This window comes from Falco biarmicus, chromosome 4 (assembly GCF_023638135.1).
Source record: "Falco biarmicus isolate bFalBia1 chromosome 4, bFalBia1.pri, whole genome shotgun sequence".
NCBI classification, from domain to species: domain Eukaryota; kingdom Metazoa; phylum Chordata; class Aves; order Falconiformes; family Falconidae; genus Falco; species Falco biarmicus.
This window is the reverse complement of record NC_079291.1, coordinates 37,102,641-37,125,579: the sequence shown is the minus strand read 5'-3', so window position 1 is coordinate 37,125,579 and position 22,939 is coordinate 37,102,641. Positions and strand designations below refer to the sequence as shown.

General features: G+C 35.3%; 1 protein-coding gene across 9 annotated transcripts in view; it reads left to right on the top strand.

Moving 5' to 3' along the window:
* AKAP9 (A-kinase anchoring protein 9) overlaps positions 1-22,939 on the top strand; it is a 120,770-nt gene that overhangs the window by 84,013 nt on the left and 13,818 nt on the right. For 6 of the 9 annotated variants that reach the window (XM_056335597.1, XM_056335596.1, XM_056335590.1 and 3 more), the window contains 16 exons: positions 2,066-2,278; positions 3,458-3,496; positions 4,679-4,911; positions 7,430-7,549; positions 10,548-10,724; positions 10,830-10,934; positions 11,367-11,519; positions 11,778-11,957; positions 15,202-16,290; positions 17,367-17,513; positions 17,906-18,409; positions 18,824-18,887; positions 19,577-19,695; positions 20,501-20,692; positions 21,320-21,508; positions 22,098-22,254. In XM_056335597.1, the coding sequence (XP_056191572.1) occupies positions 2,066-2,278; positions 3,458-3,496; positions 4,679-4,911; positions 7,430-7,549; positions 10,548-10,724; positions 10,830-10,934; positions 11,367-11,519; positions 11,778-11,957; positions 15,202-16,290; positions 17,367-17,513; positions 17,906-18,409; positions 18,824-18,887; positions 19,577-19,695; positions 20,501-20,692; positions 21,320-21,508; positions 22,098-22,254 (3,681 nt within the window). The remainder of the gene's footprint in view (positions 1-2,065; positions 2,279-3,457; positions 3,497-4,678; positions 4,912-7,429; positions 7,550-10,547; positions 10,725-10,829; positions 10,935-11,366; positions 11,520-11,777; positions 11,958-15,201; positions 16,291-17,366; positions 17,514-17,905; positions 18,410-18,823; positions 18,888-19,576; positions 19,696-20,500; positions 20,693-21,319; positions 21,509-22,097; positions 22,255-22,939) is intronic. The other 3 variants (XM_056335592.1, XM_056335593.1, XM_056335595.1) reach the window with 3 other exon arrangements.

Below are 22,939 nucleotides of genomic sequence, written 5' to 3'. Positions count from 1 at the left end.
AACTCCTGAATTAATTAAATCTTTGTTCATCCTTTTTTTCTGTGAACTTCCGAAATTAATGCATTTCTAAATGACAGGCACCTTTTATTTTGGTGTTGATGTGACAAAACAAAAATGCCATAGAACTCTTTTTATTTAATTTCTTCTGCTTATTGAACTGAGTTGTGAGCATTCTCTGACAAAGCCAAACTACATTCTCTTATCAAATTCCTTAGATAGGTATGCAGAACAATGTCTCAGTTCATTATACGTCTGATGGTACTCTGTCTTCTCTCGAGATAAAATGTGTCATTTTTGATCATTTTTTTCTTACCGCAAAAACTACTGCAGCTGAGACATTTTTCAAACCTCTAGTGTTTTAGTCATGTCAGATATCACTTACCTAATGTGATAGAAAAGCTAATGCCAATGTGTTCACTGAACTCTGACAACTTTCATTACATCTCCTAAAAAAAAAAAAAAAAGGCAGGAGTAAATACCACAACATGTGATCGTAGTAGACTTCATGGTTCATACCTTTTTGGTGAGGGTGCATGCTCCATTTAACCTGGGAATGCCCTCTCAACTTCCGATCTGTTAAGTACTCATTGTGAACAACATTTGGTATGGTGGAAGTAACTACTAGAATTCATATTGTCTCAATTTTTTGAAATGCTGTTAATGATGGTTTTAGTTTAGTTTTTTGGGTTTGAGGGTTTTTTTCAACAGCCAGTCCCTCTATGTGGCTGTATTCTCTGTGAATCTAAGTCTGTAAAAAAAAGACTGGTCAGGTGTGCATGACTGATACACAGCAGGACCTGACCTGTGTTTCTCAGACTGTATATACGAGGACCACTGTTACTTAATCTCCTCTCATACAAAACTAGATGCTCACAGAGGTTTTACTTTGCCTACTTTGATAATGAATGGAAGCATCTTTAGTTCTCCTACATTGTCAAGCCAGGGTAAAATCCATTTTGATGCTGACACAAGACTATAGATTTGTACTGATAAAGTACTTTCATATTGAAAATAGTTTGATACTGAAAAAATGCTGCTCTAGATTCTGTGGGTTTAGTAAGAAGCCTGTGAGATAGGTGTCTGTGTCCAGCTGAGGAAGTTTGGACATCATATGACTGATTTCTGTCTACCTTTTGGAACCATGGGTATCCAACATGATGGAACACACCTTATCATGGAAATCTGGGATACCTATTTAGTACCTTCTGTCACTCAGTAAATGTCTTTTGTGTTCTGTGGTCAGATGTTTGTGAAAGGACTGATGTGAATCTTCCGAAGCAGATACCCTTGCAGGATCTCAGTTCAGTTTGTACAGCCCTCAAGGAAATCCACTGTTTTTTCCTAAGTCTTTAGCTTTGTGCTCACTTCCACATTATTCCAAGATGGTGCCATTTCTTACAGCCATGATGTCATTCATAAGGCTAAAATAGTTTCCCCTCAGAATCCTAGATAAACTACTTGACTGTGAACAAGTTTTCAAAAGCATACATCAAGGTGGCGTCCAGAATTCTGTTAACAAGATCATTAATAGTTAGTTCTGTGCTACTTTAAAAATTGTGCATTAATAGTAAAGACATTAAATTGTTTCTTAAATGTCAACTGCTACAGGGCTTTTGGGAGCAATTCAGGTGCTAAGCATGGACACCTACAGCTAGATTTGGTGCCTTATGATGTAGGAGGTATCTATATTATACCTGACCTACAGGAGACCCATGATCTTACGGAAACTGTGGTTTGAGGTCAGGCAAATTTCTTGAGGCATCTAAAATTGCACCTGGTACCTGAATTTATTTGAAATTTCTTACTTCTCCTGTGTTTATTACACACTTATTTTTCCTTGGTTTTGGAGTTCCCGTTTGCTCCAGAGATCTTGTGCCAAGAAAAAAAATAAAAGCTATGTTTGGTCTTGTGCTATCCTTCCTGTCATTTGTTGATCATGGAAGAATAGCAAGGACAGGAGTAGAAGCTGTCAGGTGCTATCTAACGTGTGTGACTTCATCATGGAAAAAAAACCAAATTGTTCTTTATTGTCTATTAAATCTGCCCCAACATTGATGTTCTACAGGTCTCATTGATGGTTATGCAGATGAAAAAGCATTTCTGGAAAAAAAACTCCAGGAAAAAATAGATGTAATTGACCATCTTGAGCAAGAGCTACTGTGTACAGGTAACAAATTGCAGGAGTTAGAGGCTGAACAGCAGCAGATCCAGGAAGAAAAAGAGTTACTCTCCAGACAGAAGGATGCCATGAGAGCAGATGCGGGGCCAGTAGAGCAGCGTACGTATTCCTCACAATCTTTCTATGAGATTTTCTTACACTTTCAAATAAATTACTAAGTAATCTTGGCAAAGGTTTTTCCCCCACTTCTTTGTAATCAATAAAAATCTAATAGGGTAAAATGTGGTATTTTCATAACAGATGCCTAATGTTAGCATGATAACTTTTATTGATATTTAAACAAAAAATGACTGAATTTTCAGCAGTATCAAGCAATCACAATCGTTTTTTTAAGCCAGCAAAAGCTTGATACCTCTGAAAATCTGCTTTTATCTATATTATCACTGGAGATGAAAGTTAGCACCTATGGATAAAAGTACTGGTCTAAATACTTCTCAAACAGAGTTTTAGAGCAACTAGCAAGCATACCTACCAGAACATGATCGAACTACACAATGGCTATACTTATTTTAGACACAGAAGATACATTTTTCTAACAAATTCCTCTTTTGGGGAAGAATGGCAGAAAAGTTGCATGATAAAGAAAGCCTGTTATCTTCCAGTAATGAAAACTTTCGGCACTGATGGTGATAATTTCAGATAAATACTATGTCAATGTAATCTAACTAACTACTTACTCAGAAGAGCATTTACCTTCATGAAGGTAACGTCTTTTAATTCTTCCTTAATCTAATAACTTAAATTAATATTTTATGTTTGAGAGGGGAAGAAAGTTAGAATAGTGGTGTTTTAAGAAGTACTGATCTTTCAAGGATTGCAGAACTTACATTGTGAATAGCAGGATGAAATTACTATTTTATTTAACGTCTAAAAGTTTATGGCAATTTATAATGTTGCTGTTTTTGTAAATTACACATCTTGGTGTATATTTGCAATTTCCTGCATCTACTTTGTGTAACAATGAAATGTTAAAAACAACCTGTCGCTTCCTGCTTTATAGTAAAGAAGTTACTTAACTATGACTCCAGTTTAGTTACTTGTTTTATGTATAACAACTGTAAGGATAAACATTTCTATAAATACATGTAGGTACTTATGTCATGCATACCAGAATAACTTACCACATTCCCTAAGTTACCTCAATAACTTTGTCATTAAATGCCATATCTATCTTTGGCTTCATTTTCTCTTACATTGTTGCACCACAAGAAAACTGTAGCTGGCATGTGAATTACTTTGCTTCTTTTTTTTGTTTTCTCTCTCTCTCTATTCTCCTAGGCCTAGTAGATGCTGCAGTCGATGCAGCTTCCCAAGCAGGTGTGTTTGTATGTTGCATGGCCAATATGTAATTGGGTGGAAGACTTACACATACTGACATTGTTAATCAGGATTATTGGGCTTTTGGTTTACTGACATTACTTGTAATTCTTACTGGCCTGCAGCTTTGATGTTGTATTTCATACTCAGTTTTACATTTTGCTAACAACATTTCTTAAACTTTCTAAACATAATAAGCAAATTCATTAATAACCATCATCTTATTCACCTACGAATTACAGATACTTAGGTGGTATTGGAGGGATATTTTTGTAACCTTTTTTTTCTTTTTATTTCCAAATACAGTTGATTAATTCATTATGATAACTAAACACTTGTATTATATTGATATATAATGGTTACCTAGAAATGAGAATTGGTTAAATACGATGTAAGATGATGGTGCCTAAAGGATCTTTCTTCTATAGTGAAATTGTATTGTTTCTGTCTAAATATCAATCATGTTTTAAAGATTCTTCAAATGAAATTGCACTTTACAGTTTGGATTTTACCTCAAGGGATTCATACGGTTAGTTAATATGTACTTCAATGGGCTGTGGCTTAAGAGTCTCAGTAGAGTGGTTTGGGGCTTTACTATATATGCTTGCCAGCCTTTTCATGAGGACTCAAAATTGGGCGTCCGTGCAGTCAATGATTATGCAAAGCTCCATTACAGGTCAGTAATTTCCCCCTCTGCCTGCCCAGCAACCTCACTAAGTCTTTAAATATTTCCTTCAAATTATTTATATGTATCACAGTAAATGATGAGACTGGGAGTGGATTGATTTTACTGATGCTGGGAATGAGAAGAGGGTTGGGTTTTCTGTTCTTCATTGTTAACCCCTGTGCTGACTATCTGTAGTTTGAACCCATGCATTTTCTTTTCAACTGTACAAAGACTTTTTAATTTATATGAAACTTAAACAGGAAAGTGATCTGATACAACTTAACAGTCCTCTGAAGACTAACTAAAGGATAGTAATTTTAATATGAATTTGGTTGAGTAGTGATCTTGATTATTTCTCAGAAGAAAATATATTTTCTAAAAAAGGAAAAATAGCGAAAACCCAAACCACTTCACATCCTTCTGCAGAGTACAGCATGGATACCTTGGGGAGTGGTTTTACTTCATAACATTACTGACTATCTAAAAGTAGTGTGTTATGCTTTTATTACAACCAGAATTGCTGGAGGAAACAGAGAAGCTAATGAAAGAAAAAATTGAAGTACAGCGTCAAGCTGAAAAAGAGTATGATGACCTTCAGAAGCAAGTGAAAGTCTTGGAAATCGACTTGGAAGAACAGGTCAATCGTTTCATAGAGCTAGAGCAAGAAAAAAATGCAGAACTAATGGACTTAAGGCAGCAAAACCAGGCTTTGGAGAAGCAACTAGAGAAAACAAGAAAATTTCTAGATGTAAGTATGATAAAAGGCTAGTTTCATGAAGGTGGGTGGGCACCTGTACTAGGGATTGGTTCAGTGGGAAATGCTAATTTTTTCACCTTCTGTGCAAACATAAAGAAGCACACAATAGTAACAGTGTTAGAGGTTCCAGCCCAAGAATTTAATTAGTTTTAGAAGTTGAAAATTCATTTGAGATGCTTGCTTAGGACTTCTCTGTGTTTCTAAGTATAACTTAGTAGGCTTCTTAAATGTTTAAAATAATGGGAAACTTCTAAAATTAATGAGGAAACAAATTTTTGTGACCTTCATTTTTAACAGTTTGTGGAATTTCCATGTTTTCCAATAAAGTCTGTTAGAATTAGTCTGTCTGTGCAAGGTCCTCCACCTAGGTCGGGGCGACTACCAGTATTAATATAGGCTGGAGAGTGAAGGGATTGAGAGCAGCCTGAGGAGAAGGACTTGGGGGGTACTGGTGCATGACAAGCTGGACACGAGCCAGCAATGTGCACTCACAGCCCAGAAAGCCAACTGTATCCTGGGCTGCCTCAAAAAAAGTGTGGCCAGCAGGCTGAGGGAGGGTGTTCTACCCCTCTACTCCACTGTCGTGAGACCCCACTTGGAGTACTGCGCTCAGCTCTGGGGCCTCCAACATAAGAAAGACATGGCCCTGTTGGAGTGGGTCCAGAGGAGGGCCACAAAAATTATCAGAGGGCTGGAATATCTCTGCTATGAAGACAGGCCAAGAGACTTGGAGTTGTTCAGCCTGGAGAAGAGAAGGCTCCAGGGACACCTTATTGCAGCCTGTCAGTACTTGAAGGGGGCTTGTAAGAAAGATGGGGACACACTTTTTAGCAGGGCCTGTTGTAGTAGGACAAGGGGTAATGGTTTTAAAGTAAAAGAGGGTAGATTTAGACTAGATATAAGGAAGACACTTTTTATGATGAGGGTGGTGAAACACTGGCACAGGTTGCCCAGAGAGGTGCTGGTTGCCTCATCCCTGGAAATATTCAAGGTCAGGTTGGACGGGGCTCTGAGCAGCCTGATCTAGTTGAAGATGTCCCTGCTCATTGCAGGGGGCTTGGACTAGATGACTTTAAAGGTCCCTTCCAACCCAAACTATTCTATGATTCTCTGAATTGTCAGCTTTATTTGTATTTAGAAATTGAAAGCAGAATTTCTCTTAAGTTTCTTTTATAGTCTTCCTTCATAGTATCCAAGAATGTACCTCCAGATATAAAGCTATACCTTCCAGACAGTTACACTATATGTGTATTTGTCCCCATTCACAGGAGCAGCTGTCTCTATTGTACACAACTTCTTTCCTGCCTTAGGCACTCTCTGCGATTTTGTTTTAGACTCTACCCTATTTTCAGCAAACACTATCTTCCCTGCTTCCTCCTTTTCCCATTTTAAATGTCCTATGGTGCTGTTGGGAGAAAACTTATTTCTGTGCCTTCTCAATTAACTCTCTAGCTGACAGCAGTATGATGGAATAATTCTTTACTTAATAAATACAACACTCTGTGGCACATTCTCTGTGTAATCTATGACTAAGCACTATTAAAGGAGAGATATTTCCAGATACTTCTTGGCACAAATGGATTTGCTTTATTTCATTTTCTGCAGTTATAAGATTATTCTTCTGACTAAAACTAGTGTGTCATAATAGGACAAGGTTCAGAAGTAAAAATTCCTGTTACAAGTCCTATAGTCAAAAATGCATTGTGGTTTGGGATTATCAAAACCATGAACTGCAGAGTTATGGAATACTGAGATGGGCAGCTGTTTGTGCTAGCAGCATTAGTACTCTACTGTTTCCATGAAACAGCAGGTGAGTTTTTAAAATCTGCAACTTGTAACGGTTGAGGATTTATTCTGGTTTCCTGATTTTTTGCAAAATATTTTGTTGCTAGATGGAAGCATTCCTCTGTGTATCAGATACTTCAGCTAGTTTATTTTAATGCATCTGATAAGGTTTGTCTGTTTTATGAAGTGTCATTTGAAGGTGATGCTTCACTGGATGCTACCAGTTGTGCATTATTTCCGATATAAAGATGTATTTCCCAAATGTCAGACTGGGATATATAACAGCTGAAACCGGTTGAAAGTAAAGTGAAATGTAAAATTCAAATATTTTTTTTTCTGTCAGCTCCTCATTGATATTAACACAGAGTTCATTTCTATTCTTAATTTCTGTTTATCTTACGTATATCGGAGATAAACATTAGGAAAGAAAAATATTGGGTTATTACCATTTCTGTGGTGTACCCAGAAGAGAAGAAACACAGCTGTCATTTTTGTGAAATAATGCATCTATCCTGTCCTAAATTTTTAGTTTAAAAAATAAATAAATATATTTGCCCCAAATGATGAAACTTCTGTTGAATGTAGTTGCAAAAGGTTCTGCTACCTTAAAGATACTGACATAATGTTACCAGCCTCACATTAACAGAAATAAGAAGTAGTAATATACTTAGTTTAGGTAGTTTTTAAATCAAATGGTGTATCCACATGATTTCTTAACTTTCAGGAGCAAGCAATCGACCGAGAACATGAGAGAGATGTATTCCAGCAAGAGATACAGAAGCTGGAACAACAGCTTAAGATTCCACAAAGGAGTCAGCCTGTCAATGAACATCAAACCAGAGAGGTAACACATTTTTTTTCTTTTATGCAATGAGTATAAATGACAAGTTGACAGCTGTTAAGATAATGTAATGAAGCTATATTATGGTGTACCTAACCTGCATTAATTTACAAGCCAGGAAAGCAATTCCCCTTAGGTGAGGGGTAAGGTGAGAGTGGTGTAACTGTGTTTTGAGGTTTTTTTAGGCAGGTTGTTTGGTTTTAATAGTAGGCATTTGTAACTCAAAAAGGTTCTTTCACGTAACAATTTAGAAAATCCACTGTTTTCAAAAGCCTGTGGAAACATTTAGAACTTCTTTAGCAATTTCACATGGATTTATGTTGTTTTTTGACATCCCATTTGTAGCACAGGTACACGACTGGAGAAACTGAGTCACCAAGGTTTAGCACCTGAGATGTAGCAGTGCGCTCTGTGTACACTGGAACCTCCCCAGTGAAAGTCTGTCTCCACTGAAACAAATGTATTGACTGTAGGACAGCAGCTCAGTGGAGTCACAGAAAATGCTTAGACGCAACAAAATCAAGAAAAGTGGCAGCAGTGCAAATGCTAGATATTATGAAGCTTTTGCATGTTTTGTTTAATGACCTGTTAGTCAATTAAAGTGCATTTCATTTTTTGTGCATTTTCTTGTGTCCTGCTTTTTCAGCAAGGCTGATATTTTTGCATGATTTTCTTGCCTGATTTTCAGTATTAAAATGCCTTTTATTAGGTTGCACTATGATTTTCAAATTGAAGCTCTTACTGAGGTAGTTCAGTTGCTGTAATTGAATTCTTAAATATTAGCAATATTTAGTATTCTGTATTATATACTTTAGTCCTAAACTTATGGTCCTGAACTATAGACATTAATAGGACATAAATTGATATATGTGAGATACAAGTTGTCAAAATATTTATTTACTTATTCTCAGATTTAGAGGTGTATTTAATGGATTTTTTTAATAAAATTTAATACAAAGGTTTGTAAGAAATCTTACAAAGTATTCAGTCAGTAGTATGTGATACGGCTGTCATCAGCCTCTGCACAATGAATCTTCTGGGATTAGCTGGGGGTGTATTAACCAACACATACAGAGCAATTCCGCATCTGTTTCCTTCTATTGCAAAGTGTGTGCACACTCCTCTTCTGTTGGCACATTCCACAAATGGAGGAGAGTTTTTAGCATGATTAGTTTTCCTGAATCCGGAATATTCATTCTGAATTCATTTCATTCTGTGTATGTGTATAATTTATGGCATGGCTAGCATGTGAATTCCTGGTTAAAATTATCACATGTTAAAATAAAAATTCTCCCAAGAAAAAAATTCAAATTTGATACCATAATAAAAATTGCCCTATTTTTCTGTACAGAATCTATGGTAAAAATAATTTTGTTTTATATGCATATATAAGCATATGTATATACTCTTTTAAGTTGGCAGGTATGCTACAATAGAAATTTAAAGCATACTTTAAAATGAAAGACAGATGTAACTGTGATTAAATTTTTCAGATTTGTATCGGATGCTTTTAAATTAGAGGTTTCTAGTAGGTAGAAAAACAGACAATAAGATAATGTCTGCAAGCACCACAGGAGTGACAGCTGTTTTAGAGCTGGGTGATGTTGAATGTGATATATTATAAATTATAGACAGAATGTTCAACAGTGTATTAGATTTACATTTAATTTTTATCAGGTGAGGCACATGTCTTACTAAATAGTATCTTTAGATGTCACTTGGAATATTTTGTAAGTATACCTTTTCTCATTCTTTCTCATGCTTTTCTGAGATAGTGGCTTTATTTTTTTCATAGTTGCACAGTTTTTTAAATGCTCTTCTGCTTTGCGTGAATGCTGTGAGCATTCTGTTGATAACTTCATTTCTTTTTTAATGTTGTTTCAGCTTACTCTGTCAACTTATTCCAGGGAAGTTTGTCATGAAGAGTCTGCTCTAGACTTGATTTTTCTTTTTCCATTTCTCTCTCAGGACTTTTCTGTGGTCACTTCAGACTTTGATGTTACTCATGGATGGATAACGTCAATAATACCATCCTGTCAGCTTTATGTTCTGGTCCTCTTCTATCTATTGAAATGCTTTGAGTCTTCTACCTTTTGGCTACATCGTAACTTCCTAATTGTAAATACTGAAATCAGTTTCTTGAGTGGGACGAACATTACTTTCCATGCCTCTTGCTCGATTGCTTAGTTCAACTCAGGTCTTAACTGTGCATCAGGCCTAATACCATGGATTTGTCACACATCTTTCTTATCTGTAATTTTGATTAATCATTACTGAAATACTGCTAGAACTGGGATCATTTCTATCTCTACTGCTTCAGTTACTCTTCTAATATGTTGTTTCTAAGCTGCAAACATCTGACCTACTGAGATTTAGAATGCTTTATTTGGGTGCTTTGTCCCCTGTAGAAAGTGAAATTGTATCATCAATCATATCTATTTGGTCCCATTTAACAAACCCAGCAAGAAAACAAAACTTTGTTTCTCAAGGTTGAAGTATAGCAATTCTTGTCAATGTTAAAGACCCAGTGAGTTTAGGATATGTCTGTATATCACTGATCAACTCCTTATTTTGAATAATTTTGATGCAGATTCTTACAATTATGACACTCCTTAAAGATGCAAATAGCATCTTGACCCTACAGTCAAGACATTCCATCTGTAGATGCTAAAGGTATCTTTTTAGTGGGCTACATAGGGATGCCATGCTACTTGCTTTTAACTGACTACAGAGTCTGAAAATTTCAGAAGGACAAGGTCAGTTCTAGAGAGTAGGTGATAGAGCATAGAACATGAAATTTGTTTAAAAAATGCTGTTTATATTTGTTGGATGTAGCACTACAGTATCCTAACTTTATATTGTTTCACCTATAGAGTAGGAGTTTTCTTATGAGAAAAAAGAGGGATATTTTCTCTCTGTCAAAAACTACTGCTGTTGCTATTGCTAGCAAACCCTTCCAGTCTAGTACAACATATTCATCATCTTGCCATGTTATCACCAGGTTGAACAGTTAACAAATCATCTAAAAGAAAAAACAGACAAATGCAGTGAGCTTTTGCTCTCTAAGGAACAACTTCAGAGAGATATACAAGAACGAAATGAAGAAATTGAGAAACTAGAATGCAGGATAAGAGAACTGGAACAGGCCTTAATCATCAGTGCAGACAACCTGCAAAAGGTATTGCTTGATCTAAAATGATCATTTACTACTTTCTTATTTTCTTGAGAACAAAACGGTATATCTTTTTTATTTGTTTATTATTAATACTACTTATATTTAAAGGTGGAGGACAGGAAACAGTTTGGCACCATCGTAGTAAAGGGAGAATTACCTCTTGAAGTACAACTGCAAGCTGAACGAGAAGCTGTGGACAGAAAAGAAAAGGAGGTAAAATACCTGTGAAACATTCTGTGTTTCTGCTGATATTTTGTTTTTGTCAGTTATTGCTTTCTGTTGAGTTTAGTGAACTATACAGATGAAATTTTTTAACAGATCAGAGAGACAGCAGTCCAAATCCCTTTGGAATTCTCTTGTGAGCTATGGTAATTGTTATTGTCTATGTTCATGCTTATCACTTACAAGTGTGTTTCTGGAATCAAAATTCAGCCCAAGTAAGAAAAACTTCATAGTGATTTCAGCTTGTTTTTACTGGGTTTTAAAATTCCATTCAGTTTAAGGATTCAGAATGTCACTGAGTACCCATTCTTTTGTTTTCGTATATCAAACCAGTTTACTGTAGACAATGCACTTGAAAATCATGACATTCAGTTTTTCATATGGCCGTCTATTCCTTTTCCTCCATTCATTTTGGAAACGTAGGTCACGAACCTTGAGGAACAACTGGAGCAGTTTCGAGAGGAGCTAGAAAATAAAAATGAAGAAGTTCAGCAATTGCACATGCAACTAGAAATTCAGCGAAAGGAGTCTACTACACACTTGCAAGAACTTGAACAAGAGAACAGATTATTTAAGGTAATTGTGTAACAGAAAGCCTAGAGTTTAGTTCTCCCTCCTGCCCAGAAAGAAATTCTTGGAAAAAGCCAAAATGCCAAATTCTTTCTCAAGCATTCCACAGTTCAACTTGCAAAATATTAAAAGAACTCATATAACTACTTCCCATTCCATGCAATTTGTGTATTTTGATTCCTATGCCTTAAATGCTTATACAAGAATATACAGAAAATGTTATGTACAGCTATAACGTGTTTTGTTTGGGGTTTTCTTTGGTAGGATGAAATGGAAATACTGGGACTAGCTATCCAGAAATCTGAAGATGCCACCATAAAGGACCATCATTTAGTGGCTGGGAGGCTCGCTCACGTCATGCAAGAAAAGGAGCAGGAAATAGATCATCTTCATGAACAAATTGCAAAACTGCAGCAGCAACTTGAAGTCACAACTGACAACAAAGTATGCACTTTTGAAATCTTTTTGAGAATCCTACTTTGTGTTGTGAGCTGTTTACAGAATAAAAACCCCTCCATGTCCCCCCCTCCAATTACATTATCTTCTATTGCTGCCTTAATTTAAAAATGCAAATGCTTCAGTTTCAAGCAACACTTTAACCCTAATCTGTTTTTCCTCTTTTGTCTCATTTTTTTTATGAAGGATACTTTTTGCTTGCTTTTCTTTTTATAATTCTGCCTTATTTCTGCTTGAGTTTTTGTCTTCAATTTTGCATTCCTTAATCTAATACTTCCAAGCATTCAATAGTACATAGATGGACTCTCAACATTCATTCTACCATATTCCCTACAATGACTTACTTTCAGTGTGATGTTTCAGTGACACCTACTGGATTGCGTTGAATTTTGTAGTGAACTTCTGTGCTCCATGAGCTTGTGTAAATAGTTTGCCATCATACTGATGTTGGCAACATCTTTAATGCAGTTTGAAGCATTATGGATGTGCAAACAAAATGCTGTGTTTTATTAGAAATGGAGAGCAAGAAACATTGATTCATCTTTCTTTTATTTACTTAAGAAATAATACTTATTTTGCATTGATGTAAGCGATAGCAGAAACAGGCATTCAGTATCACATATTTTTATAGAAAGAAAATTGGATTTTTTTTCTGACCATTTTAGATGTGAGCATTTATTAGTCGTAAGCTTTAATCCCAAAGCAAATATTATTCAGTAAGGTAAGACCAGGAGTTCTGTTACCCTTCAGTAGATGATTGAACATTTAGGGTAATACTCTACTAGGACATATTGAGACCAGTAAAATAGAGCTCAGACCGAGCTGGATAAATTCACTGTGGGTTTATGTGCAAAATTTAGTTATAATGAACCTCAGTGAATAATGACAAAACTTTGAACTGAATTTAGGAAATTAGACTTAGGAAATTTGATTTAGGAAAGATCATACTTTAGAAATCTGGAATGGTTCTGCTTTATACAATGACCACGGTAATACTGTTACATTTCTTGCCTTGAAAAAAAACAACAAACCCAGGATTCAAGTAGAATTCATTTTAATGATTGGTTCTTCTCCTGTTATATGAAGTTTCATTTTCTTAATTTCATCTGCTTACTCAGTTATATTTTCCAGGCCATTAAATAATTACTCTGCTTGATTATGAGATGGGTATTAAATATCAATAGATATTTAATATCTAGGTCAATTGCTTTCCTAGTCCCTTAGACATATTCATCCCACTACGTGCTTCTTTTAATTGCTGTATTTGCCTTCTGTGGTCCTTTATTCCATTATGTTATTAAGAACAGAAACTGTTATGCTGACTTGATAGCAATCACCAGGATCGCTGTTCTTTTCTTATGAAAACAAATGACTTGTTCACATTTTATTTAGTGTTTTTGAGCTTCCTCTAGTCTGTGGATTTTTAAAAATAAGTTCTTGGTTGGCAAATCAGCTCCTCTAATTTATATGGTCACATTTATCATTTATTTTTCCACATATTAGACTTACTACAAAGTCATCATCTTATTCTATTTAACTAACTAAACATAATGAAGTATTGAAAGATAAAGGAAAAAGCATGGCTATTTTAGTAATTAATTTAGTCATCTATCTTCTCTTCTGCATTTTTTTTCTTCTTCATGTTTCTAAAAGGTCCTTTTAGAGTTCTGACCTATTTTATGTACCATAACTGATTTTATTTTGTACTATCTCTTTCCAAATATTTTTAACAAATTTCCTTTGAACTTTTTCTTTTCCATTGTAGAAGTACTGTTCATTTCAGATCTCCAGACACTCCTTTAAGAAAATACATCCACTTTGTTTCTTAGATGTTCTATTTAGAATCTGCTCTGTCTTTTATTTTGACTTTGCAAATGAGAATTTGCTCCCACTGTCATCTAACAAGCAGGTTTTTTAATTAATTTTATAAAACGTATTGGAATCTGATAACTTGTGTTTTTATTCTATTATATTTATTAAACTTAGTGTTTAATAAATTAGTAGATGTACATTAAGAAATTATATTATTTAATATATTACAATTTTATTTATTAAACTTGGTGTTCATCAACACCACTCACTTGATGATTATTTTTTTGTGTGTCTACTCATTTATTTTTTTCTTAGAAGCTGATATAAGATGGCTTCTCTTTTATTCATCATAAAGTCAACACCCTGATATTTGCTAATTTATGTGATTTTATTAATATCTTGGAATTCTGAGCCCCTTACACAGCCTGTAATTTTAAGTGTCTTTAGAAGTAATCTAGGAAGGTATTATTCTCGCTCTCTTCATGTCTTCACCAATCTCTCTTTTTAATTTTGTTTGGATAGTCATATACATTTTAAAATAAATACTTCTGTAATTTTGTCTCTCTTTACTACTGTTTAAACTGTAGCAGAAAGAAGTAACTGTGCTTTGGCTCTGTGGGTACTATTTGCCCTGCATGTTTTTGTGCACATCTGCATACATGTGCACACACATAAGCAAACACATATTTAAGTTTCTAATAGGAAGTTCAGAGACAACTAATGGGTGTTTTCTGTGGTCTTGAACTAGAAAATATGTTATAATGGTATTTTCAACACAATTAATTAAAGGTCTATTTGTATTTAAAATATATATCCATCTTAACTGTGTCCTATATAAATCTGTTTGACCATATGAATGAGTGGTGCTTTTGCACAAAGAGCACAGTATCTATCTAATCTAACTGAACATAGCTGACCAGTGTATGGTAAACTTGAAGATATTTTTTTTTTTTAAGGAAGTTCTTTATGTAATGTAATGCAGGAAAAACAGTGTATTAAAACTTGGTTTCATAAGAAGATTTAGCAGCAAACATGACCACTCCACTTGTTTCCATTCTAATTTTCAATAAAAATAACAAGACAGAGCTTTAGACCAAACTATTGGGGAAAAAAGTATTGTGAACACTTAAACTGCAGTGTTTCATGCCTCTCTGAATATTAGAAGTGCTTTCACTTCATTTGATGCTTTCACACCTATTTTGCGGTTCATTGAGGTCACGGGCTACTTTGTCAGTCATGTAAAGATGTCCTGATTCTCATAAAGCTTTACAAAAGACATCCCAATAAGAAATTCACTAAGGACCTTGTTTTACAAGGTGCTTCAATGTTTAATCAAACTTGCTGTGAAGTCCAGGAAAAAAATAAGGTTTTTAGTTACCCATTATGAAGTTATTTTCTTGTATTTATTGGATTTTTTCAGGTTATTGAAGAGCAAAATGAGCGTATATGGGAGCTTGAAGCCCAGGTAGAATATCTGAAAAGTGATCAAGAACGTCTGAAGAAAAAAAACGATGAAGAAGTAGAGCAGTTGAATGATGTAATTGAAAAGCTTCAGCAGGAACTGTCAAATATTGAACAAAAAGTACCTGCAGACATTGCTGCTTTTCAAGAAGATGCTGACAGTCTGAAACACACACTTGAAACAGTTCTGGCAGAAAAAGAGGCTTTGGAGAACCAAGTAGAAAACATAAATGTAGAGGCATCTCGAACAAAGAGTGAGCTTGAGGAAACTAAGTTAAAAATGAACCAGCTAAAGCAAGAAATAAGTCTGTTAAAAAAAGAGCATGAAAGAATGACAGAGGAATATAAGTGTGCACTGATGAAAGCTGATAGGGAGAAAACGGAAGATGGGAGCAATGGGAAAACTGAAAAAATGGAAGCAGGCTTATGTGAGATGGTAGAGTTGCTAGATCAATCCAAGCTTAGGTCTTCAGGTGAGAATACAACAGTCGCCGTTAGCAAGATGGAGGTACAACTGCAGCAACTTCAGGCATATGTTAAGGAAAAAGATTCAGAGCTGCGCCAGTCCTACAATGAAATAAAAGACCTGAAAGAGCAAGGCAAAGCTGAAAGAGAAATGCTTAAAAAGAGGATACTGGAACTGGAAAAGACACTAGTGGAAAAAGTTGCTGCTGCTCTTGTGAGTCAGGTCCAGCTAAATGCAGTTCAAGAGCAAAGGAAATTCATGCAGGAAATTCAGGAAGCTTCAAGATGTGTGGAGGAAACAAGTAGGAGTGCCCAAACAGAGGATCTGACTGATAGAACTGTAAATGAGACAGAATCAAAATTATCATTCTTGACACAGAGGCTTAGTGAGATGGAGGACCAACTGGCAACAGTAAATCGTAACTTCAAGCTAGAAAAAGAAAATCTAAAAGTTGCACAAAAGGAAGCTAAAGTGAAAGAAGAGAGACTCTTAGAACTTCAGCAATTACTGGAAGAGGTTCAAGAAAAACACAAAGGAGAGATTCAGAAATACATCAAGCAAGAAGAAATGCAGACATATCAGGTAATTAGATGCTATTTTTGTTTGGCTTGTTTTCACTAAAATCTGTTCTTATATGTAAACTATAGTGAATGAAACACTTCTTAATGAGACTAGTCTGTATAAGAATCTTCTGTGTGGGGTTAGACCTTCATTTCTCTATTATTCCTGGAGTTACAACAAGGAGAGGATTTCAGGTGAGCTCCACTATCCATTTCCATTTTGCATTAAAAATACTTTGCCTTTTCATGAACATAGGGTGATTTTTGAATTTTGGATGTACACTTTCTTATTCTTACTTTGAATTGACATAGAATGGAGTGAATTACCCTTTTACATGGCATGGAGTTAGATAAAAATTAGAATTATAAAAATTATCTAAGAGTTCAGAATGATAAGGGAGCGATAGCAATTTGTACAGGGGGTTGGGGGGGCAAGTTGTTTGCTTATATATGCTTTGGTTTTGGTTTACTTTTTCTTGCTTTCCTGTCTGGATGCCAAAGATATTTCCCATCAGTAGTTTTTACCAGTAGATTTTTGTCCTAACTTGCATCCATCACTGGTTATGTTGCCTCTGAATTTAAAACCTTTGGTCAAAGTTGACTATGCTTGATAGCCCAAACGTGGGCTTGATTGCTGCAACTCTTAAGTTCGGAGACATCATAGAACCCAGTGCTGGCCCATGAAGGTTCTCTGACCTTCAACCAAATGCAGATTGAATGAATGTCATAAATGTCTTAACAATTTAATAATATTATCAGACTTTATTTCCTACTCTGTTGGCTTTCCTCCCTGTGCTTTCTGTGTGGTGTAGCCAATTTCTGTTTGCAGTTCAGTGAACTGCAAGTAGGCAGTCTTTCTTCCCACATTTGTCTTTCCTCCCATGCTTATTCAGTTTGTGGGAGTTAATCCTAGGAAAATGGTCTTTCAGGATTGATTTATTAAGACTATGTTAATTCAAATAATATACATTTGTTGCCCCCTATGCTCTTTTTATTTGTGGTTTTTTATAAGTTGGTGTGAAAGCAATCAATGCTGTTAATACTTGATTCTTTTTAAAAGATTCTGCACCGTTTTCCATATCTTATGTTGCCATGTAGGTAGGAGCACAACTCATGGGAAGTCAAAAAGAAAATGTGCTTATTAATGAACTTGAACTAGAGCAAGTTAAAGAAGAAGCAGCTGCTGCTAAGGAAGAACTGAGCAGTTACAGAGAAAAGGCAGAAAAACTTCAGCAAGAACTAGCAGTAAGAATCACGCATTTTTCCATATTGTATTTAAAGCAAATAATTATACAGAACTTAATTGAGCAAATATGCATGTTATAGCTTTTTTTTAATCTTGTACTGAGAATGCCACTAAGAAAAACGGTCGCTCAGTACCTACTGTCAGTGGAACAGAACTGATGCTGAAGACCAAATCTTCGCTTGTTGCTGAAGTAGTTTTACAGTCCCCTATAGTGCAACAGTGGATATAGAGCTGTGTTTCGTAGGAGATATTATTGTTACCGTGTGTCATAACTGCTTTTAAAAGAGGAGTAAACTACGCTTTAATGGTGTGGAGGGTTTAGATTTGTTTAATTTATTTTTTTTAATTAAGCATTTGGAAGGACTGTGATTCAGATTCTCCATATTTGCAGGTAAAAGAAGCAAGTCTGATACATCTTCAGGAAGACCTGTGCAAAGCCAAAGAGAATCTAGTTGAAGCAGAAGAGAGGCTTGCGAGTTACATGAGAAAGGGCAAGGAAACGGCAAAAACTGAAAGCAAAAAGGATGCAGAAATACTGTGTGATTTGTCAACCAGTGAGTCTACTCTAATTAGAAAAAGCTCATCATCACAAACAGACATGACTGTGGAAATCAACAGCTGTATCCAGACTTCACCAGTCCTTGTTAAAAATGCAGAAATCCAAACTGATTTGCAAAATGGATGCTCTTCAGAAGAGATTGCAGAGATCATAAGAGAATTTACTGAAAAAATCGACCAAATGCAAGAACTCCACGCTGCTGAAATCATGGACATGGAGACAAGGCATATCTCCGAATCTGAAGCATTAAAGAGAGAGAAGTTTGTTGCAGTGCAGGTGTTGACTGAAGAGTGCAATACATTAAAGGAAGTCATAGAAACTCTGCAAGCCAAAGAGGTATGTATCCTATAATTATTCATTGAACTACTTTGGTTTGTGCTTTTGTTCCTGCTACAGAAACTGCCGTTTGATGTCTGATAGGTTTGAACCACCACATGGTAAGTATAAAGCTTTTAAGTGTTCTAATGTTTCCATGGCCTAGGGAGAGATCGTGAACCCCTTCCTCAGCAGCTTAAGTTTGGGAGTGTGCTTGACTACCAGACGCTTCCTTGGACCTGTCCTGTTCTGTGAAGGGGGGACAAGTGTAGGTCACCCTATTAAATATTCCATCTTTCTTGTCTCCGTTTTGATTACTGTGATTGCCAGGGAACGAGCAAAGAGGCTCATACCGTTTCTTGCTCCTTAGCATTAGTTCCTTTATTGTGAGTGTCGGGTGATTAAAGACTGAATTGTTCTCTTTTCTAAATATAGGGAATCCCCATTTCTGGATTAGCACATTCCTCACCGTATCAAGCTAGAGATGGAGGTTCTAGTGGTAAGAAACTTGTTTTTATAGATTTCAAACAGCATAGTAAATGAAATCTGCTTTTTTAATATTGTTTACCATTAAAGGGTTTATGTTCTAAGAAATAAAAACTACTCCCCAGATCGATGCAGAAGCCTGTCACGCTAACAAAAGGTGCCGAGCGTGCCATGTCTATTAATTTGCTTTGGAAGGGAAATGACTGGAGTGGAGATGGGTTGAGTCAAGGCACCAGATGCCGATTTTTATCTTCCCACTGGAGTTCCTATATTCTACTTACATATTATGTTAGCTCTTCAGTGTAGCTTCATGATCTCCTGATACAATTTAAAGCTACACCTCCCTAGCGGTGGGAGATGATGGTAGGTACTGACTTCTCCAAGAACAATAACAATTATTAACATGATCCTTTTTGTAGCATATTAAGGAGGGGGGTCATTTGGCAGAAATGTTTGTGCAAGTAGTTGTTTCTAGAACTAAACTAGGATTTTAAGTTTGGGTTTTTTTTAGTTTTGTTGTGCTGCTGCTGCTTTGAAACTGGAAAAGAAAATCTATAAAACAGGTAGTCTTCAGGCTTAGAATCAACTCTGGTGACATGCAACCACCTGTTACAACAACAGACAAAAATATTTTTTTGATGCCTGTTCTTCAAAGTTTCACAGTAATCCAGCTTTCATGTTTTTTTTCTCCTTTTATTGTAGACTCCAGTTCAGACTGGAGTCAAGGAATGTATCTTGCCCAGACCCAGGGATCTGACATGATATCTGAAGGAATAGACGAAGGTGAAACTTCAGCAGATTTGCTTCCAAAAAAAATTAAGGTAAAATAAACCCAGTCATTTTTGTTATGGAACAAGAGTGATATTATCAAAAGCTTAAATTAGCTGCTGCGTGATGAGTGAAAAGAGCCAGTTAGATAAGTTTTGAATAAATTCTAGATAGATTTTAAGATAATTCTGATACATATATGCATTTTTTGCATGTTAAATTAGGTTAAATATGAGTTTTGTAATTGTAGGCTTGTTCTCAATTATAAGAAATATAACTGCTTTAATTTATAATTTATTGTAGTTATTGTGTATTAATGGTAATGTCATGATCATATATTACGCAATTGTATAGATACTGTTGTTATAGGTGTAGAATAATACCTACATTATGAAAGTAAACAAATGTGTTTATTATAAACAGTAAGGGTATCGTGCTTTAATTATATTTTTTTAAAAAGGCAAGTCTTCTGCAGCAAAGCCTTAGCTTAACAGTGATTTCAATAAGTGAATTGCAAAGCTCACCTGGAAGCTTCCCAGGACTTTGCTTTTAAAATGTCAGTTTCTATCAGAAACCACTTTAAAATCTGAGTATTGATCTGACAGATGAACCTTGGGAATTTTAATTTAAAACTGAGGACAAATAAACCTATTTAATAAGTTTTACCATTTGGCAGATATGAAGAACTAGGTGACGCTTCTGGTTTTGATACCAGGAAGTAAAAATAGTTTCCTTACGCTGATCAGTTTAGAAGTGCCAGTATTCCAATATGTATGAAATAAGGTGGTGGTGGTTGTTGTTGTTGTAGTTATTATTTTTATTATTAGGACTGGCATTACTGATTTCTATTTATTGTAGGGTTTGCTGAGAGCAGTCCATCATGAAGGCGTACAGGTGCTGTCTCTCACAGAATTTCCATATGGTGAAAGAGAGATCCCACCTTTTAAGCAAGAGCCAGAGTCTTGGCTTGAGGAGAGGAAAGCTTTTCTAAGCACCATTTCATCTCTGAAAGATCTAATTGCAAAAATGCAACTTCATAGAGAAGCTGAGGTATAAATAATATAAGATTCTGTCTAAATAAAAAATAATTTATGATAACATTATCAGGCACATTCACAATTCAGGTTTAAATGCTCTAAATATATTGCAACGAGGCAAAAGATTTTAAAAATATGCAGTAACACTGCATGTTGCACTTTCTGATAATAAAATAAGTCTTAAATTACAGCTTGCATTTCTTTCTTTGGCATTTCCTTCAGCATGTGAAGTGGGGGGATTAATTTTATATCATTATAAAATTAAATCTTCTTCATACACAGTATCTGCACACTACCACATAGTTCTGTGAGAGTCTAGGAACATATATATAACATCATAAAAATCAAAAGGATAGTGTGATACAGTAACATAAATAATAACTACACAGGGCAGAGTTTTCAGTTATAAAAAGCTAACTTGTTTCCTTCTACAACACAGTTAAAACTTTAGCATTTTTGCATGCAGAAGAAATCATAAACTGTACAATAAATACATCCATTTGTATGAACGCTTGTTACATAGTTATCAAGTAAGAAAAGCTCAGTTTTCCACTGAAAACCACTTTACATAAAATGATAATGACTATGCTTGATGTAGTCTTTGAATTCTGCTGTTTAAACTGGTTTTGTACCACTGTAGATATATGAAAGTGCTGAATCTCCTGAAGGTGTTTCAGACTGGCGAGGAGAACTCCTGCATGCTATTCAACAGCTTTTTGTAAGAGAAAAAAATGTTCTTCTTGCTGCATTTCAAACCGAACTTGCAGAACTGGGCACAAGAGATGCAGTGATATTGATGAATCAGTTAGAGCACAGACTACAAGAGCAGGTAATATAAAACGTACTTTAGTCAAAGGATGTTTGTCTACATTAGATTTTGAATGTATAAATCTATTTAAAATACATGTATTAATAGTAGTTTTGATAGTCTAAGGGTGAAAACAAAGTAAGACTTGTAGGAAGAAGAGGTGTTGGGTGCACCAGCTATAGAAAAAATATAGCCTTCAGAGATCAATTTGAATTAAACACAAGTTCTGAGCTTGATTTCATTACGTTAATTAGAATTAGCTTACACTGTCTAAGAGAAAAAGTAGCTTGTATATGTGAAGCAAGTTGTAAGAAGAGGAAGTGATAAGGCTGCTATGGGACAGAGAGGTCAGTTTCTGGATTAGTGAGGAAAATTAGTTTGCCATAAAACTGATAGCTCTTTTGATTCTATTATTTTTTTATGCCTGGTAGAGAAATACAAAAATAACGAGCAATTCTTCCCAGTATTATAATATTGACTTAATTATGACTTCATTGAAAATGTTCTGGATATATCTGCCCTATGAATATATAAGTAAATGTAAGATCCACACCATAGATATTCTAATAAAATCTGGAGTTTTACCTTAAAGTGTTTCTAATGCTAATAGGCTACTGACCAGAGAGCAGCAATGGACTGTCTTCAGAATGCAGACAGAAGAAGTTTGCTGATGGAGATTCAAGTATTACATGCTCAGATGAACAGTAAGAAAAATAATCCAAAGAGAGGACAAGAGATTGATTCAAAAAGCCAAGGTGACTTCTGTGGTAATATATGTCTATTTCTATATGCCACTTTCATGGCAGTGGTCATAACATTGTAGGTGAAAAAATACTTTCTTTGTGCTCTGATCTTGATACTCATGTTCTGACCATGCATAGTTTTCATCTTTTTCAATCTTACTGGACTAATTTTGCAAAAATTAAGACATAGTCTGTGTACTTATGACTTGTATCAAATTGAAAGTGGTACAAAGTTATTTCAGTTGCTATGAAAATCAGGCTTGTATTTAAGTTTATTTTCCATATATGCACTTCAGTGTTTAGGTTCAACAGCTTTGAAGTTATCGAAGTTGGATAGTCAGTCGTAATGAGTAAACTAAGAAGCAATCAGAATGAACAACAAAAAGTTCAGAGAACAGGTATACCTCAAAATTAAGTAAATGCTCATTGTCAGTGTTTTGTCACAAAAATTTGGTCACAAGCAGACATAACTTCAGTTATGTAAGTCGTAACTCAAATGATAAATATTGATATGGTTGTGCACATAGTCTTTTAAAGAATGTTATGAGTTGAAGTGGTATCTTGGAACATATGAAAGGTATTCCAGTATAAAAGGCATGGTTTTGCTTTCACTCCACTATTGAAAGAATATATTATTTTAAAAATACCACTCTTTGTGATAGCCTTGTGGTCATTCTCTGTGCTAGGGGAAGCTTTACCCAAATAGGCA